The 20,000-nt window shown below is 48.7% G+C and overlaps 2 protein-coding genes across 2 annotated transcripts in view; one reads left to right on the top strand and one right to left on the bottom strand.

Moving 5' to 3' along the window:
- st6gal2a (ST6 beta-galactosamide alpha-2,6-sialyltranferase 2a) overlaps positions 1–655 on the top strand; it is a gene marked incomplete at its 3' end in the record, with an annotated part of 18,168 nt that extends 17,513 nt beyond the window's left edge. Inside the window, exon 5 of the mRNA XM_084452358.1 lies at positions 408–655. Coding sequence (XP_084308484.1) covers positions 408–655 — 248 coding nt within the window. The remainder of the gene's footprint in view (positions 1–407) is intronic.
- A 68-nt stretch (positions 656–723) lies between these two features.
- The window catches only part of tmtops2b (teleost multiple tissue opsin 2b), a gene marked incomplete at both ends in the record, with an annotated part of 27,785 nt that continues 8,508 nt past the window's right edge, over positions 724–20,000 (bottom strand). The window contains 3 exons of the mRNA XM_084452059.1: positions 724–729; positions 5,673–5,906; positions 11,092–11,417. Coding sequence (XP_084308185.1) covers positions 724–729; positions 5,673–5,906; positions 11,092–11,417 — 566 coding nt within the window. The remainder of the gene's footprint in view (positions 730–5,672; positions 5,907–11,091; positions 11,418–20,000) is intronic.

Raw genomic sequence — 20,000 nt, 5'->3', positions numbered from 1 at the left:
AGGGGGGCAGTAGGGGGGCAGTAGGGGGGCAGTAGGGGCTGGAGGGGGGCAGTAGGGGGGCAGTAGGGGCTGGCATGACGGCTTCTGAATGTTTGTAGCTGAAGCTGAAGGTGTTTGCGTGAGGATGCTAACGGACAGTAGCCAGCATATGGAATAGCATGCAGAGACAGAGTGTGTGTGTGTGTGTGTGTGTGTGTGTGTGTGTGTGTGTGTGTGTGTGTGTGTGTGTGTGTGTGTGTGTGTGTGTGTGTGTGTTAAGAGCACACCAGATAGCTATCGTGTGGAAGGTGGGTGGTGTAACTAGTGTTATTTCGTAGCATACTGTAAAGTTTGCATGTATAGCACAGTGAATAGATGAGATGAGCCTAAACAGACTGAATCTAATCATCACTGTGCTGTCATTGCAGGCATCCTCCTGATGATGGCGCTGTGTGAGCAGGTGCACGTGTACGAGTACATCCCCTCGCTGCGCCAGACGGACCTGTGCCACTACCACGAGCGCTACTACGACACCGCCTGCACCCTGGGGGCCTACCACCCCCTGCTGTTTGAAAAGAGCCTGATCCAGAGGGTCAACCGGGGCTCAGAGAAGGACCTGAAGAGGAGGGGTCGGGTCACCCTGCCAGGCTTCAGCACCGTCCACTGTGACCCCTGAACTTTGACCTGTGGCCCACACCAGAGAACCGGCACCACAGCCATGTTCTAGATTTAGGTTCTAGTGCTCTAGGACTGGGGAGGGAGGGGGGGGTTGACGGGGGGTGTGGTGCAATAACCCTCTGGGGGAAAACTGAACCACATAGAACCCTGGAGAACCTGCGGAGAACCGAAGCCATAGCCCCTCAATGTGGGACCAACGTAGAGGCAAACAGTGACCAGAACCAGGACCAGAATGGTCCACATCAGGACTATAGACCAGAGCCAGAACCAGAACCAGAACTAGAACTAGAACAAGTCCCCGTCCAGGGACAGAACCGCCCATCCTCTGAGTAGCAGTCCCGGTCCGGTCTGAGGGACTCATCTTGGCTTCAGCTGAGCCTCGCTGGCGCTGGTGCTGACTAGGGGAGCAATACAGCCTGATTTTAGATAGACGACATGTTTTTATATCTCCGGGTGTGTTTTTGCTGTTGTGAACCTGTGTTTATAGAGAGCTTTGGGTTCTCTTGTTCTTCCTAAAGGAAAAGTCCACTGTTTTTAATCATGGATATTTGTGATTTTTATCGGTCTCAAGGGATATGGTCTGCACTGAATGACAAACACACTTCCCTGCTAAACACACACACACACACACACACACACACACACCTATAACTATAACAACATATTGTTAGAGAAAAGCTGGAGCCACACCTCGCTCTCCTAACACACATGATCAGAACTGAACTAAGAAGGATGTACATTTCATTGACCTGCAGCCCAGTTGCTGTGTGATGTTCCTTAAATATCCTCTTGTAAAGTCCAGTCTTATTTTGGTGTTGTCTTCAGGGTTCTTTTACCAGTAGTATTGATGTCTCTGTGCTTGATGCTGAATCACTCTCCCAAACCGACTGCACAGACCACTGGCCAACAGAGTCACTCTCCTGGGCACTTTACCACTGGCTTCCACTGCAAAGGCAGGAGGCAACTGTGTCCGCGAGGTAGAACATCCGGGGTAAGGCTTTGGTTGTCCCGTCATTGGATTTATAATACAATTCAATGAAGTCCTTTTATCTGTGATAATCCCAAATGGAGAGTTGGGGGGTTGAGGTTAAAGGTGCAGGGAAAGAGGAGTAAGGAGCAAGTGATCTGGGATGCAAATATAGATGGGGTTCAAATCAGCTTCTGGTTACCCTGTGCCTAATGGCCAACTGAAAACGTTCCCTGGGTTGCTCTTCCAGCAAACTGAGCCTGTTTAAATGCAGTACTTTTGTTCTTTTATTTTTGGGCGATAACTGCAGTGACTTAGTGTTTTATTGGTGAATTAATTAATTCACTAATAAATCATGAATGCATACAATTTGAATATATAAATCAGTGAAGAAGAAAGGAATAGATAAATCAGCCAATTAGCTTTCAAACCTCCTGTACACTAACTAACAGTGCAGTCAGTCAACAAGTCATATCTTAAAAACATCTCACTTTTTAATGAATGTAATCCTACCTGCTTACCTAATATCCAAACCAGTACTTGGTGCACGGATTCATTTGGGTCTGCGTGATCAAGGGTCATTTGGGTCTGCGTGATCAAGGGTCATTTGGGTCTGCTTGGGGTCATTGTTTGACTATCTCAAAGTCACGCAGAGACCTGTGGGTTTGTGCCATCCTGCCCTGCACACAGTGCTCAGTCCTCTACCTAACCCTAACCCACACAGTGCTCAGTCCTAACCCTAACCCACACAGTGCTCAGTCCTAACCCTAACCCACACAGTGCTCAGTCCTAACCCTAACCCACACAGTGCTCAGTCCTAACCCTAACCCACACAGTGCTCAGTCCTAACCCTAACCCTAACCCACACAGTGCTCAGTCCTAACCCTAACCCTAACCCTAACCCACACAGTGCTCAGTCCTAACCCTAACCCTAACCCACACAGTGCTCAGTCCTAACCCTAACCCACACAGTGCTCAGTCCTAACCCTAACCCTAACCCACACAGTGCTCAGTCCTAACCCTAACCCACACAGGGCTCAGTCCTAACCCTAACCCACACAGGGCTCAGTCCTAACCCTAACCCACACAGGGCTCAGTCCTAACCCTAACCCACACAGGGCTCAGTCCTAACCCTAATCCTAACTGTGTCGTTACGTTTCTCTAACATCTGGATGAAAGAACCCCTGGCTACAGCCTACAGCTTCACGGCCTCAGAAAAAAGGGATATCTATGGCTTGACGTGTTCTGCTGGTTTTTACATTTTTCCTTTGGGAGAACCATGAAAAAAATGTCATCAAACAAATGTTCTAATAAGGATTTTCTCATAGGGACAACCCAAGAGCCATTTTGGAACCCTTTGTGTTCTTGGGTTCTTTGTGAGAGCAGACTGCTGGGAGAGACCACGCTGTGTTCTTGGGTTCTTTGTGAGTGCTCAGCAGACTGCCGGGAGAGACCACGCTGCCCGAGCCAGAGGACGTCTCTATCTGTTCTCTCCAGACATGGCGAAGCTGCTGTGCGCTGAAAATAAATCAGCTTTTCATTCACTCCCCCTTACTCTCACCTTAGAGGGGGGAGAGGATGTCTTAGAGGGGGGAGATGGTGTCTTAGAGGGGGGTAGAGGGGGGAGATGGTGTCTTAGAGGGGGGAGATGATGTCTTAGAGGGGGGAGAGGATGTCTTAGAGGGGGGAGAAGGTGTCTTAGAGGGGGGAGATGGTGTCTTAGAGGGGGGAGATGGTGTCTTAGAGGGGGGAGATGGTGTCTTAGAGGGGGGAGATGGTGTCTTAGAGGGGGGAGATGATGTCTTAGAGGGGGGAGATGATGTGTTAGAGGGGGGTAGAGGGGGGAGATGATGTGTTAGAGGGGGGTAGAGGGGGGAGATGGTGTCTTAGAGGGGGGAGATGGTGTCTTAGAGGGGGGAGATGGTGTCTTAGAGGGGGGAGATGGTGTCTTAGAGGGGGGTAGAGGGGGGAGATGCCTTACTCTAACCTTAGAGGGGGGAGATGATGTGTTAGAGGGGGGTAGAGGGGGGAGATGGTGTCTTAGAGGGGGGAGATGGTGTCTTAGAGGGGGGTAGAGGGGGGAGAAGATGTCATTTAGATAACAGAGAAGGATGTGCTTCTATAGGTCTGTTGTCTTTCAGCACGGGGCTGAGAATCTCCTGCTCTGGGCCTGGTGATTCTGTGGCTCTGGGCCTGATGAATCTGTGGCTCTGGGCCTGGTGAATCTGTGTCTCTGGGCCTGGTGAATCTGTGGCTCTGGGCCTGGTGAATCTGTGGCTCTGGGCCTGGTGAATCTGTAGCTCTGGGCCTGGTGAATCTGTGGCTCTGGGCCTGGTGAATCTGTGGCTCTGGGCCTGGTGAATCTGTGGCTCTGGGCCTGGTGAATCTGTGGCTCTGGGCCTGGTGAATCTGTGGCTCTGGGCCTGGTGGATAATTATTCCTCAACACAGTAAACTTTGCCCTGACTTGCTTTGTTCAGCATCATGTCCACCATTCATTTTTGTATTTTCCGTGTTGAACCTCATCCACTGTGGCTGTAATGTTCTTGTGATTGTGACACACTGAAGGTGCAACTAAACCTCTCACATATTATGTGTACTGCAGATCTTGGTCAATATACTTTTAGAAATCCTTTAAATGTAATGTTTCTCTAGTCCACCTAGTGGAGTGTCAGGTGGGCGGGGCTTGTATTTTTGGGACCATCCTATTGGTTCCTATTGGTTCCATGTGTCCAGGCAAAATCGTCAAGCACAGATAAGTAATTGAGATAATTCCTGGTAATATGTCCACCCAGGTGTGCTGTATTGTGCGGTGCTGTCCTGTATGGGCCAGAAGGTGGGAGGGACTGTAAACGGATGGGGAATCCCATCCAGCTGCTGATGAGAGCAGCAGTTATTAGCTGGCCAAAGCCTTCTGGCTGACTGTGGTGGAATCTTGAAACTGTGCCAAATTTTTGTTCCTTTTGTTCCATACTGACTGGGTGGATTCAATTGAGTGAGTGTGTTTTTTTTTTGTTTTGGCGGGGGGGGGGGGGGGGGGGGGTTGGGGGGGTAGTGTGGTAGCAGGTGTTCCAAGGTGCTAAATGTTTTTCTGTTGAACGGGGGGGGGGGGGGGGGGGGTTAGGGTCAGGGTTAGGGTTAGGACATGCCTCTTTGATTACTTAGAAAAGGTCACACTTCTTTCAAAAGTCAAAACGTCCTCTCCTGTTCAAACACCATTTGATGCATGTTGGGGAGGCCAGAGATGGTGACGGGAGATTGGTCCATTTTAGGAGGTCACTGCTTAACTTGACCTCTCACCCCTTCTGTTCATCGATCACTGTCCTCCCTCAGCTCTCTGCCAGTCTCTCTCTCTCTCTCTCTCTCTCTCATGCCCCCAGAGCTCTCTCTCTCTCTCTCTCTCTCTCACACACCCCCAGAGCTCTCTCTCTCTCTCTCTCTCTCTCTCTCTCTCTCTCACACCCCCAGAGCTCTCTCTCTCTCTCTCTCTCTCTCTCTCTCTCTCTCAGATCCTCTCTGCTGGCCGTGGGTCTGGAGGGCCCAGGAGGGCCCAGGAGGAGGAGAGGACAGGAATCACTAAAAATGATAGGAAGTCACTGAAAAGCTGAGCAGCCTGACTGTGTTCCTCTCACCTCCCTTCCCATCGTCCCTTTCTGAGTATTGAATGGGTATTTAAATAGACTATATGAATTCAAATGGTAATTCAGTGTTTTAAAAAAAATGTGAATAAAGATGTTGTACATGTAAAGTGTTGTGGCATGTGTTGTTATTACAGCAGAATAAGTGGAGACATGCGGACACACACATGTGTCTGCAGGGGCGTTCCACATCATTCTGGGCCCTATACATGATCCCTGAGGGGCCCCTGCCTCTTTTGGGAGAGAGCTGTGTGTGGGGGGGGGTGCTTGTGACCAAGTGAAAAATCTCACAAGGGCCTTCTCCCTACTGGGGCCCTGGGTAGTCCCCCCCCCCCCCCCTGTGACGCCCATGCGTGTCTCACCTGCTTGTTCATGAGGATGTAGATGAGGGGGTTGATGACGGCGTCTCACCTGCTTGTTCATGAGGATGTAGATGAGGGGGTTGATGACCGTGCTACTCTTCGCCAGCAGGGACGGCACCACGCTGGCCACCGGTGTGATGATGCCTCGGGGGCCAAAGGTGGCCATCATGGCGACCACGCCATAGGGCATCCAGCACAGCATGTAGCACGCCACCGTGGTCAGAACCATGAACAGGATGTGGTACTCCCGCCTCCTCGCCGCCGTCTTCCGGATCTTTCCAACCTGGGGGAGGATGGGGGGGGGGTAGATGGGGTGGGGGGGGGGTAGATGGGGGGGGGGGGGTTATGGCGGTAAAATGACACATTAACACCATGTAGAAAACAGAGGTGTTTACAGCAAGAGAAGAGTGGCCTGATGGGGAAGAGATGGACAGAGTTAGAGGAGAGGAGAGGAGAGGAGAGAGGAGAACAGACTGGACGAGAGAGAGATGGACAGAGTTAGAGGAGAGGAGAGAGGAGAACAGACTGGACGAGAGAGAGATGGACAGAGTTAGAGGAGAGGAGAGAGGAGAACAGACTGGACGAGAGAGAGATGGACAGAGTTAGAGGAGAGGAGAGAGGAGAACAGACTGGACGAGAGAGAGATGGACAGAGTTAGAGGAGAGGAGAGAGGAGAGAGGAGAACAGACTGGATGAGAGAGAGATGGACAGAGTTAGAGGAGAGGAGAGAGGAGAACAGACTGGACGAGAGAGAGATGGACAGAGTTAGAGGAGAGGAGAGAGGAGAGAGATGGACAGAGTTAGAGGAGAGGAGAGAGGAGAACAGACTGGATGAGAGAGAGATGGACAGAGTTAGAGGAGAGGAGAGAGGAGAGAGGAGAACAGACTGGATGAGAGAGAGATGGACAGAGTTAGAGGAGAGGAGAGAGGAGAACAGACTGGATGAGAGAGAGATGGACAGAGTTAGAGGAGAGGAGAGAGGAGAGAGGAGAACAGACTGGATGAGAGAGAGATGGACAGAGTTAGAGGAGAGGAGAGAGGAGAACAGACTGGATGAGAGAGAGATGGACAGAGTTAGAGGAGAGGAGAGAGGAGAGAGATGGACAGAGTTAGAGGAGAGGAGAGAGGAGAGAGATGGACAGAGTTAGAGGAGAGGAGAGAGGAGAGAGGAGAACAGACTGGACGAGAGAGAGATGGACAGAGTTAGAGGAGAGGAGAGAGGAGAGAGGAGAACAGACTGGATGAGAGAGAGATGGACAGAGTTAGAGGAGAGGAGAGAGGAGAGAGGAGAACAGACTGGATGAGAGAGAGATGGACAGAGTTAGAGGAGAGGAGAGAGGAGAACAGACTGGACGAGAGAGAGATGGACAGAGTTAGAGGAGAGGAGAGAGGAGAACAGACTAGATGAGAGAGAGATGGACAGAGTTAGAGGAGAGGAGAGAGGAGAGGAGAACAGACTGGATGAGAGAGAGATGGACAGAGTTAGAGGAGAGGAGAGAGGAGAGAGGAGAACAGACTGGACGAGAGAGAGATGGACAGAGTTAGAGGAGAGGAGAGAGGAGAACAGACTGGACGAGAGAGAGATGGACAGAGTTAGAGGAGAGGAGAGAGGAGAGAGATGGACAGAGTTAGAGGAGAGGAGAGGAGAGAGGAGAGAGGAGAGAGATGGACAGAGTTAGAGGAGAGAGGAGAGAGGAGAGGAGAGGAGAGAGGAGAGAGGAGAACAGACAGGACGAGAGGAGGGAGAGAATAAGGAGGGGAGTTCAATGAAAACATGACCCTCGTCTGCCACACTGTCACTTGGCTGGAGGTGATCAGAATCTCCTTAGGGATAGAATGAGTGTGTGTGTGTGTGTGTGTGTGTGTGTGTGTGTGTGTGTGTGTGTGTGTGTGTGCGTGCGTGTGTGTGTGCGTGTGTGTGTGTGTGAACAGAGATTAGTGAGAGATGAGAGCGAGATCTCCTTAGGAAAGCCTAAACCAGCTCCCTGGGGAAACCTTCCTAACTCCGCTCACGTACTGAGCTACATCCTAATTATCTCTGTCTCTACCTGGGTATCCATTTCATTTCTGTCATGTCTCCTTATCTCTCTCTTTCTCTCTATGTATCTCTCTCTCTCTCTCTCACACACACACACACACACACACACACACACACGCACACGCATACACACACTGTTGGAGCCAAACGTTCTCCTACTTTAGTTTAAAGTTAAGGGCTTATGTGCCAAGTGTTCATTTATGAATTTGAATGTGTATATGGTCTGACTAAGAATAAGAATATGAAAGTGTGTAGCCTATTGCATGCCGTGTTTGTTTTGTTGATCATTAAGGGGTTAACATGCCGAGTCAATTAGGAATGTCAATTGGACACGCCCCTTTTTTGGTTTGCGGTATCATACCGTTTTTGACCGCTAAGCTCATAGTGGTTCCTACACGGCCTTGTTATTTTGGTTTAGTCTACGGACAGAAGTTTGATCTATGATTTGTTTGCAACGAGCCTTCTAGTATGGATCTCGCACAAAAATAAACTTTTGTTATACTGACATTCATGGAAACGTTGTGGATTACTTGGTTGGAGTACAAGCGCGTCAAGCTCAGACGCGTCACATATCTGAGTCTCAGGTGTCAGAACCTCCCGCTGGATGGATCCTCGCAGTCTGAAGGTTTGTCCGCGCATCGGTTTGGGACCGAAGTGGAGACGATTCCATTCATCGAAACAAGGTACAACAAGCGTGTTTAATAATCAGCGTGTTTGGATTGCGCTCCCGCTGCGGTGGAAAGGGGAGAGAGAGAGAGAGCTCTTCCCACTGGATGTATTGGCTCTGATCAACGTGTTGGACTGTCTCATTGGGACTTGGAGAGTATGGGATGGAAGTCGTTGAAACTTCGGATTGTGTTTGTGTGGGTTTGAGTTCGAGTGGAGAGAAGACGGAGCGAACGCTTATTGGATGCCGTGTCTGGTGTTGTGATGACGTCATGCGCCTTGCTCATTCATGAATCTGCGCTGTGCTAAAATGTGCTGATGACTGCAAATCAATGGAAATGAATGTTATGGAAATGAATGCAATGTGTTGCTGATCTGTGTTGCTACTGACCTTTACAATGGATTCAAACATATGGAAATTAAAGGGATCTAGAAGTGCCAAGTTGGGTGCACTAACTAGTGCCCCTGGAAATATTACTTTGTGTTGTAAGTTCATTTTTTGTGTGAAGTATTTCCAATCAGAGAAAGAACCAGTTTCAAATGCGTCAGCTGCAGGAAGTTGAGTGGGCCCAGAGGCGAGCAGCACATGGCTGATCTACCCGAGGAAAGACTGATTCCAGACGAGCCACCCTTCACTAACGTGGGTGTCGACTACTTCGGCCAGTTTGAAATACGGCGTGGCAGAGTAACCGTCAAGCGGTATGGAGTCATTTTTACGTGCATGAACATAAGGGCCGTTCACATAGAGGTGGGACATTCCTTGGATACCAACTCCTGCATAAACGCCATCAGAAGGTTTGTAGCCAGGAGAGGGCAAGTGAAGATTATCCGCTCAGACAACGGTACCAACTTTGTGAGAGCAGAACGTGAGTTACGGGAAGCGGTTGAAGGCTTGGATGATGAGAAGATCCAGGGAACTCTTCTCAAAAGGGGTGTCACATGGATCTTTAACCCTCCCACTGGATCTCACCATGGAGGTATTTGGGAGAGACAGATAAGGACAATCAGGCGGGTCCTTGGTGCCTTAATGAACCAACAGACACAGGATGAAGAAGGGCTTCAGACGCTGCTCAGTGAGGGGGAGTCAATCATCAACGACAGGCCAATCACTACAGCGTCAGATGACCCTAATGATTTAGAGCCTCTCACACCAAATCATCTTCTTCTATTGAGCACCAATCCTTCTATTCCACCGGGAGTGTTCAAGCCTGAGGACTGTTACTCCAGGAAGAGATGGCGACAAATACAGTACATGACCAATTTGTTCTGGAAAAGATGGACCAAGGAGTATCTTCCAGACCTACAAAAGCGACAGAACGTTGGAGCCAAACGTTCTCCTTCATTGTTAAAATGTTTGGGGGGTAGGAAGCACAGGGAGCTCAGGTATGGCGGTATCATACAGTTTTTGACCGCTAAGCTCATAGTGGTTTCTACACGGCCTTGTTATTTTGGTTTAGTCTACGGACAGAAGTTTGATCTATGATTTGTTTGCAACGAGCCTTCTAGTATGGATCTCGCACTAAAATAAACTTTTGTTATACTGACATTCATGGAAACGTTGTGGATTATTTGGTTGGAGTACAAGCGCGTCAAGCTCAGGCGCCGTCACATATCTGAGTCTACACACACACACACACACACACACACACACACACACTCCCCCTCTGTACACCCCTGCTAAATGCATATTTTGTCTTGTCCTCCCTTTCTCTTCACCTTTCTCTCCTCCTCCTCCTCCTCCTCCACCTCCTCCTCCTCCTCCTCCCCTCCATCATTCATGCTCTATCTGACCTGCTATTCCATCTTTAAATTATGTTTGTTCCCTCTCAATCCCCCCCCTCTCTGTCTTACAAACACAGAGCCAGTGACTCCATCCGTTCCAGACCACTGCCTCCTATCATCAGCCACAGGCCTGCAGCATCCCTCCCTCCCTCCCTCCCTCCCTCCCTCCCTCCCTCCCTCCCTCCCTCCCTCCACCCATCCATCCATCCATCCATCCATCCACCCACCATCCATCTCCTCCTCCCGCTGACAAAGGGCTTGAAGAGGGAGAGAGAGGGGGATGAATGGTCTTGTTGTATTACCAAGGTGACAGGAGAATGGCCAGCAGACAAAGAGTCAGACAGGCAGACAGACAGACAGCAGATAGAAAAACAGACAGACAGACAGACAGACAAAATGTATACCCCTCTTCTATAACGTGTTCCAAGTTGAACAATCAACCAAAAACTGGAAGGACAGACAGACAGACAGACAGACAGACAGACAGACAGACAGGACAGTCCCCCCCCCCACGCCTGACTCCTAACCCCAGCGTGTGGTAACTGAGTGTGATGGTGGATTCATTGAAAAGGTGCTTATTGTCCTCTGGTGCGTTCCCTTCTGAGGAAGGGATTAGCAGAGGAAGGGCGAGGAGGTCGGGATCACCCCGACCCCAACAGCACCCAGAGAGGGTTTAGGTCGGAACACGCGTACATATACAGTAGATTCTGTACATTGTAAAGCATGTGTGTAAATGTATGCCTGGCATGTCCCTGGTGATTGGCTTATAGTCCTTGTGCAAGCAGCTATATCTTAAACCCTGTAAACTGATTTTCTGGGTTAATCCAATCTGCTCTGCTGGTCACTCTCAGCTCCAGCTTCAATCAGCCACTCTGACTGAAAGGGATTTAATCAGCTTCTCAAAGTGGATGGACTTGGGACCTCAATCCAAACCCCCCCCACCCCCCAGACACACACACACACACACACACACACTGCGTACCTGTTTGACAGCCCAGAGGAGCCTGCAGTAGCAGTACACCATCACCAGGATGGGCAGCGCCAGGCAGAAGATGAACAGGCAGATGATGTAGGCGTGGGACTGTGCTGTGTCCTCGGTCCAGGACACGGAGCAGCTGGTCCCGGCCCCCTCCAGACTGTAGCTGCTCCAGCCCAGCAGGGGGGGCACTGTCCAGATCACGGAGTAGAGCCAGGACCCCCCCACCGCCAGCAGGGGCTTCTTGTAGTCCGGCCCCCGCTTGTTATAGACGGTCAGCGTGCTGTAGCGGTCGTAGGACAGGATCACCAGGGAGATCAGAGACACAATACCTGCGGGAGGGAGGGGTAGGGGTTATATATTCATATTCTATTCATATATACATCCTGTAGCTGACAGATGACCGCACAATGCTTCTCTACACAGCCAATAACAACCCAGTTATGTCAAGGAGATCATCCCTACAGTTTCACAGGAGTTCACTGGACTGCTGATGTCCTATAGGGGTTCATTCTGTTGACTGTATTGCTCTCTCTCTCTCTCTCTCTCTCTCTCTCTCTCTCTCTCTCTCTCTCTCTCTCAATTCAATTCACTTAAATTCAATTCAATGGGATGTATTTGCATCGGACATATATGTTTCCAGTGCCAGATATTTACATGTAAGTAAACTACTAAACTACTATACTAATAAAACTGGATTTAACTGTGAAATTACGAAAATCAACTTTCAGACTGTTTTTTGACTTAAAAGCATCTTATATTCTGCCATATCGCTTCATTTTCATCCGTGTTTAGTGTTTTGATAGTGCTCCGTCTCCCCCTACAGTCCTCATGAAAATACAGTCCACGTTACGGTCCGTTGGCAGCGGTCTTACTAGCTCGTTATTCACTTAACATTGTAGGCCAGGTAAAATGATTCTGGCTTACGGAAATCAAGACCAAATGAAAAATCAACCAATCAAATTAGCCCACACATACAAAACCGCAAAAAAAATCGTCAAAATGTAACAACCTAATCTCTAATTTATCAAAATGCTTAAAAGTGGGCGTAGGGTAAACCAGCTCTCGAAGTGCTTACATTGGAATTCCCATTGACATTTTAACATTGGGACGGTTTATCCAATCAAAACTTGTCATGACTGTCCCGTCATTCACATCGCCTGTCAATCACATTACCCACTTCAGATATCTAGCTACTGGCAGCATCAATGAACATGGAAAACGGATCTCTTGAGTATTTGTTGAAAGTTGATTTCACAAAACTACCTTTTGAGCAGCAGCTCAAAATAAAAGAAGATGGGAGACCTAAACCGTCACTGGAGAGATGAGAAGAAAACAGAAGGAGGAGGTAAGTGCAGAACTTTCTGTGGTAAAAGTTATGCTAGAACAGAGTGGCTAGCTGGGAGTGCTCAGCTACAGAAGATATTTTGTTGGCCATGTTTCCTCTTTGACCGGACAACCTGCTCTCTGAACAACCCATTTTCATAAGGCAGTTCAGAAGCATAGTAAGTCCAAAAGTCATCTTAGTGCCGCAGTCAAGCTTCAACTTGTTGGGCGAGTTGGGATGAGAGAGGCTCTGGATCAAGCTGCAGTGATCAGTATGCAGAGGCGCAACGCCAAGGTCACAAACAATCAGGAGCTTGTAAAGTTATGTTATTATCAAGATAAAAGACCTGTCAGGATGGACGAATGGACACACACGCTCACACACACACACACACGCACGCGCACACACGCGCACACACACACACGCTCACACACGCGCACACACACACACGCTCACACACACACACACGCTCACACACACACACGCATGCTCTCACACACACACACACACACACACACACACACACACTTACTTACATAATGCATGCATTGGGTGTCTTTGTGGTATGAGTCCTACAGTAAATTGAATTGAATTGAACCCTTTATTGCCCCAGAGTGGAATTTGTTTAGCACACGTCAAGCATACATAAAACATAAAAATGTACGCCCATCACCAACACCACAATGTCACCAACCACCATCATCGTCATCACCATCCTCACCAACATCATCGCATCAACATCATCATCACTGCAACAGGCATCAACAGCTGTTCTATCATTTAATGCTTCTTGGCACAAAGGAGGGGGCAGAGGGAGGGAGGGAGGTGGAGGGGGTGGTTATGGGGGCAGAGGGAGAGAGGGGGGTGGAGGGGGGGGGTTATGGAGGTAGAGGGAGGGAGGGGGGGTGTGGAGGGGGTGGGTTATGGGGGCAGAGGGAGGGAGGGGGGGTTATGGGGGCAGAGGGAGAGAGGGAGGGGGGGTGGAGGGGGGGGTTATGGGGGCAGAGGGGTGGAGGGGGGGGTTATGGGGCAGAGGGGGAGAGGGAGGGGGGGGTGGAGGGGGTAAATGATCTCTGTGCTGCTGAAAGGGTTTTTAGTGGGAAAAAAGAAAGAAGAAAGGAGAAAGGAGATGGCAGCGTTCCTCAGGTGAGTTCAGGCCTGAACCCCAAACGCACTGGAGGAGTCATTTGACTCGCCTCATTTGACGCTCCTCATTTGACGCTCCTCATTTGACTCTCCTCATTTGACGCTCCTCATTTGACTCTCCTCATTTGACGCTCCTATGGCGCACTGCAGGTGTCAGCTTTGATAGGGAGCTGATTTAATTTAGATTGATTTGTCCTCATTTGACGCTCCAAAATGTAAACAAGTTGGGAGTAGAAGTTTGACTCGCCTCAAAAGGCTTTTGGTGCGTGATCGGCCATTTAAAACAATTGGTGTACTTCAAAACGCTAGCGTCAGACTCTTCCAGTGCGTCTGGGGCTTCAGACGTGGTTGATAGGTGCTCTGTAGGACTCACCTTGGGCCAATATCCAATGAATAAAACAGAACATGGTCCCAGGCAGCTCTTCAAGGTTAAACATCCTTTATTTAAGCGGCTTGTCATTATATGACCAACATGTTTCGTCCCAGCGGCCTTCGAAGCTCCTGACGAAGGGTCCTACTGTATAATGACATATTAAATAAAGGCTTTATAATAATGTATAATGACATTAAATAAAGGCTTTATAATAATGTATAATGACATATTAAATAAAGGCTTTATAATAATGTATAATGACACATTAAATAAAGGCTTTTTAACCTTGCAGAGCTGCCTGGGTCTCCTGTTCTATTCAAACACCCCCGCTCTCTCTCTCTACTCACAACCTGAACACTTCTTATGCATTGTTGGGATATGAAGCTGACCAAGCAATGGGGTTTTAATGAGAACGCTCACTGTGCGCAGGAGAGAAAACTACAGTGTGTGTGCGTGTGTGTGTGCATGTGTGTGTGTGCATGTGTGTGTGTGTCACAGCAACATATAATGGGAGATACTGTGACTTTAGTGTGTATTGGAGTGAAGTGTCCTCTGGATAGGGGGGGCGCACTCAGACGAGGAGATGCATGCATTCTTAATTAGCTTATTATGTGTGTGTGCGCATGTGTGTGTGTGTGTTTGTGTGTGTGTGTGTGTGTGTGTGTGTGTGTGTGTGTGTGTGTGTGTGTGTGCGCGTGTGTGTGAGCGTGTGTGTCTTTATTATACAATGGTTAGTTCTGGTTCTTGATTCTGATTGGCTGGAAGCCGTGTTAAAATACTTTGTAACACACCTGGGACCGCATATCATTCCATTTTCAGTATTAATGCGCCTCCCATTTGATCCAATGCATTGTAGTTGTTGTTGTTGCTTGGCAACCCTTTTGTTAGGGGAACTATTTTGTTCGGCGGAATTGAGGGAATGATGCTTCATTTTGAATAAATGTTAATATTTTACATTGCTGTGTGTTTATTTTACACTAATAGCTGTAGTAACCGTTGTATAAAAGCAATAAACCACTCGAGGCAGTGTGTTATAGTGATTTTATAACGCCGCTTCGCGTCGTGCCTAACAACGCCCCCTAGCTGTTATAAAATCACTATAACACACGGCCTCTCGTGGTTTATTGCTTAATTCTGAAACACACAAACTGACCAGTCTGACCCTTGACCTTGCCTGTTGTCACTGGGGATGTGTGAATGATTGTGCTCCAGCGAGCGAGGGAGTGAGAGAACGAGGGAGTGAGAGAACGAGGGAGTGAGAGAACGAGGGAGTGAGAGAAAGAGGGAGAGGAGGGTAAACAGAGAGTGAACCAGACATGGTGTTGAGAGAGAAGCAGACATGGTGTTGAGAGAGAAGCAGACATGGTGTTCAGAGAGAAGCAGACATGGTGTTCAGAGAGGAGCAGGATGGTGTTGAGAGAGAAGCAGACATGGTGTTCAGAGAGAAGCAGACATGGTGTTCAGAGAGGAGCAGGATGGTGTTGAGAGAGAACCAGACATGGTGTTGAGAGAGAAGCAGACATGGTGTTCAGAGAGAAGCAGACATGGTGTTGAGAGAGAAGCAGACATGGTGTTCAGAGAGAAGCAGACATGGTGTTCAGAGAGAAGCAGACATGGTGTTCAGAGAGAAGCAGACATGGTGTTGAGAGAGAAGCAGACATGGTGTTGAGAGAGAAGCAGACATGGTGTTGAGAGAGAAGCAGACATGGTGTTGAGAGAGAGCAGGATGGTGTTGAGAGAGAAGCAGACATGGTGTTGAGAGAGAAGCAGACATGGTGTTGAGAGAGAGCAGGATGGTGTTGAGAGAGAAGCAGACATGGTGTTGAGAGAGAAGCAGACATGGTGTTGAGAGAGAGCAGGATGGTGTTGAGAGAACCAGACATGGTGTTCAGAGAGAAGCGGACATGGTGTTCAGAGAGAACCAGACATGGTGTTCAGAGAGAAGCAGACATGGTGTTCAGAGAGAAGCAGACATGGTGTTGAGAGAGAAGCAGACATGGTGTTCAGAGAAGCAGACATGGTGTTGAGAGAGAAGCAGACATGGTGTTCAGAGAGAAGCAGACATGGTGTTCAGAGAGAAGCAGACATGGTGTTCAGAGAAGCAGACATGGTGTTGAGAGAGAAGCAGACATGGTGTTGAGAGAGAAGCAGACATGGTGTTCAGAGAGAAGCAGACATGGTGTTGAGAGAGAAGCAGACATGGTGTTGAGAGAGAAGCAGACATGGTGTTGAGAGAGAAGCAGACATGGTGTTGAGAGAGAAGCAGACATGGTGTTGAGAGAGAAGCAGACATGGTGTTGAGAGAGAAGCAGACATGGTGTTGAGAGAGAAGCAGACATGGTGTTGAGAGAGAAGCAGACATGGTGTTGAGAGAGAAGCAGACATGGTGTTGAGAGGAGCAGGATGGTGTTGAGAGAGAACCAGACATGGTGTTCAGAGAGAACCAGACATGGTGTTCAGAGAGAAGCAGACATGGTGTTCAGAGAGAAGCAGACATGGTGTTGAGAGAGAACCAGACATGGTGTTGAGAGAGAAGCAGACATGGTGTTCAGAGAGAAGCAGACATGGTGTTGAGAGAGAACCAGACATGGTGTTGAGAGAGAGCAGGATGGTGTTGAGAGAGAAGCAGACATGGTGTTGAGAGAGAAGCAGACATGGTGTTGAGAGAGAAGCAGACATGGTGTTCAGAGAGAAGCAGACATGGTGTTCAGAGAGGAGCAGGATGGTGTTGAGAGAGAACCAGACATGGTGTTCAGAGAGAAGCAGACATGGTGTTCAGAGAGAAGCAGACATGGTGTTCAGAGAGAAGCAGACATGGTGTTCAGAGAGAAGCAGACATGGTGTTGAGAGAGAAGCAGACATGGTGTTGAGAGAGAAGCAGACATGGTGTTCAGAGAGAAGCAGACATGGTGTTCAGAGAGAAGCAGACATGGTGTTCAGAGAGAAGCAGACATGGTGTTGAGAGAGAAGCAGACATGGTGTTGAGAGAGAAGCAGACATGGTGTTCAGAGAGAAGCAGACATGGTGTTGAGAGAGAGCAGGATGGTGTTGAGAGAGAAGCAGACATGGTGTTGAGAGAGAAGCAGACATGGTGTTGAGAGAGAGCAGGATGGTGTTGAGAGAGAAGCAGACATGGTGTTGAGAGAGAAGCAGACATGGTGTTGAGAGAGAGCAGGATGGTGTTGAGAGAAGCAGACATGGTGTTCAGAGAGAAGCAGACATGGTGTTCAGAGAGAAGCAGACATGGTGTTCAGAGAGAAGCAGACATGGTGTTCAGAGAGAAGCAGACATGGTGTTGAGAGAGAAGCAGACATGGTGTTGAGAGAGAAGCAGACATGGTGTTCAGAGAAGCAGACATGGTGCTGAGAGAGAAGCAGACATGGTGTTGAGAGAGAAGCAGACATGGTGTTGAGAGAGAAGCAGACATGGTGTTCAGAGAGAAGCAGACATGGTGTTGAGAGGAGCAGGATGGTGTTGAGAGAGAACCAGACATGGTGTTCAGAGAGAACCAGACATGGTGTTGAGAGAGAAGCAGACATGGTGTTGAGAGAGGAGCAGACATGGTGTTCAGAGAGAACCAGACATGGTGTTGAGAGAGAAGCAGACATGGTGTTGAGAGAGAACCAGACATGGTGTTGAGAGAGAAGCAGACATGGTGTTGAGAGAGGAGCAGACATGGTGTTCAGAGAGAACCAGACATGGTGTTGAGAGAGAAGCAGACATGGTGTTGAGAGAGAACCAGACATGGTGTTGAGAGAGAAGCAGACATGGTGTTCAGAGAGAAGCAGACATGGTGTTGAGAGAGAGCAGGATGGTGTTGAGAGAGAAGCAGACATGGTGTTCAGAGAGAAGCAGACATGGTGTTGAGAGAGAGCAGGATGGTGTTGAGAGAGAAGCAGACATGGTGTTCAGAGAGAAGCAGACATGGTGTTCAGAGAGAAGCAGACATGGTGTTGAGAGAGAAGCAGACATGGTGTTGAGAGAGAACAGGATGGTGTTGAGAGAGAGCAGGCCTCTGCTCGCGCGTGGAAGGACATGTGACCCTGCTGCCGTCGTGAGGTGGAGAGCTCAGTCCAAACCTGCGTCTCTCTGATCTTCCCGTGTCGAGGTTTAGGGTAGATGCTCATTCAGGAGCTGGTTGGCTTGTGGTAAGAAGCTCTTCCTGAGTCTCTCTGTGCTCTCCATGTGAGTGGGGTATCTCTTCCCTGACCGTGGCAGAAAACAGTCCATTTCCTGGGTGGCTGGGGTCTCTCAGGATTCGCTCCCCAAGTCCAAAAAATGAATGGAGGTGAATGAATGGAGGTGAATGAATGGAGGTGAATGAATGGAGGTGAATGAATGGAGGTGAATGAATGGAGGTGAATGAATGGCCGGCGTGTTTTGGCAGCTCGTGGACCCGCCCTGTGATTCTGATCCGCTTCATACATTGAATGGGTTCTGAGTTGGCCCATGCTACACCCCTCCAGAGTGAATGGGTTCTGAGTTGGCCCATGCTACACCCCTCCAGAGTGAATGGGTTCTGAGTTGGCCCATGCTACACCCCTCCAGAGTGAATGGGTTCTGAGTTGGCCCATGCTACACCCCTCCAGAGTGAATGGGTTCTGAGTTGGCCCATGCTACACCCCTCCAGAGTGAATGGGTTCTGAGTTGGCCCATGCTACACCCCTCCAGAGTTTCATGAAAATCGGTCTGTTAGTTTTTGTGTAATCCTGAACACGAACAAACAAATGAACAAACACACCACTTTTTTAGTTGTAATAGTTTTTAAATCTATGGATGGTCTAGTTCCCTCCCTTTCTGACATGCTCACCAAATATACACCTCTTAGATCCCTTAAATCATCAAGTAAAAGTCTCCTTCTATTCCAGAATGAATCTAAATCATCTTCTGGTCCCTTCAGTCATGATGGTCCTGCTCTCTGGTCCTTCAGTCATGATGGTCCTGCTCTCTGGTCCTTCAGTCATGATGGTCCTGCTCTCTGGTCCTTCAGTCATGATGGTCCTGCTCTCTGGTCCCTTCAGTCATGATGGTCCTGCTCTCTGGACCCTTCAGTCATGATGGTCCTGGTCCCTTCAGTCATGATGGTCCTGCTCTCTGGTCCTTCAGTCATGATGGTCCTGCTCTCTGGTCCTTCAGTCATGATGGTCCTGCTCTCTGGTCCTTCAGTCATGATGGTCCTGCTCTCTGGTCCTTCAGTCATGATGGTCCTGCTCTCTGGTCCTTCAGTCATGATGGTCCTGCTCTCTGGTCCCTTCAGTCATGATGGTTCTGCTCTCTGGTCCCTTCAGTCATGATGGTCCTGCTCTCTGGACCCTTCAGTCATGATGGTCCTGCTCTCTGGTCCCTTCAGTCATGATGGTCCTGCTCTCTGGTCCTTCAGTCATGATGGTCCTGCTCTCTGGTCCTTCAGTCATGATGGTCCTGGTCCCTTCAGTCATGATGGTCCTGGTCCCTTCAGTCATGATGGTCCTGGTCCCTTCAGTCATGATGGTCCTGGTCCCTTCAGTCATGATGGTCCTGCTCTCTGGTCCTTCAGTCATGATGGTCCTGCTCTCTGGTCCTTCAGTCATGATGGTCCTGCTCTCTGGTCCTTCAGTCATGATGGTCCTGCTCTCTGGTCCTTCAGTCATGATGGTCCTGCTCTCTGGTCCTTCAGTCATGATGGTTCTGCTCTCTGGACTTCTCTACCACATGAGCGTCTGGAAGGTTCTGCTACAACGCCTCTTGTTTTTAAAGCACACTAAAAACATATCTTTTTTTCGCAAGCTTTTAATTAGCCTAAGTTTGTTTTATATTTTATCCTCTTTTTATTGTAATCTTTTTTTATATTATATTTTATCTCATCTTACATGCTTTTATATTTATAATACATTCAGATTTTATACATGACTATGTTATATGTTTTGTCATATATGTCTTTTATTCTTGAGGCACTAGAATCAAGAAGCACAAGAAGTTATCTGTCATGAAATGTGATCAAATAGACTTGACTATAGAATAAAGCACAGCAGTGAATTAATCATAACAGTCCTGTTTTCTTCTTCATACTTTCAATGATTTTTTGCAAAT

Source organism: Borostomias antarcticus (genome assembly GCF_949987555.1).
Source record: "Borostomias antarcticus genome assembly, chromosome: 17".
NCBI lineage: Eukaryota > Metazoa > Chordata > Actinopteri > Stomiiformes > Stomiidae > Borostomias > Borostomias antarcticus.
Note: the sequence above shows the minus strand (reverse complement) of the source record. Positions and strands in the feature narration are given on the sequence as shown.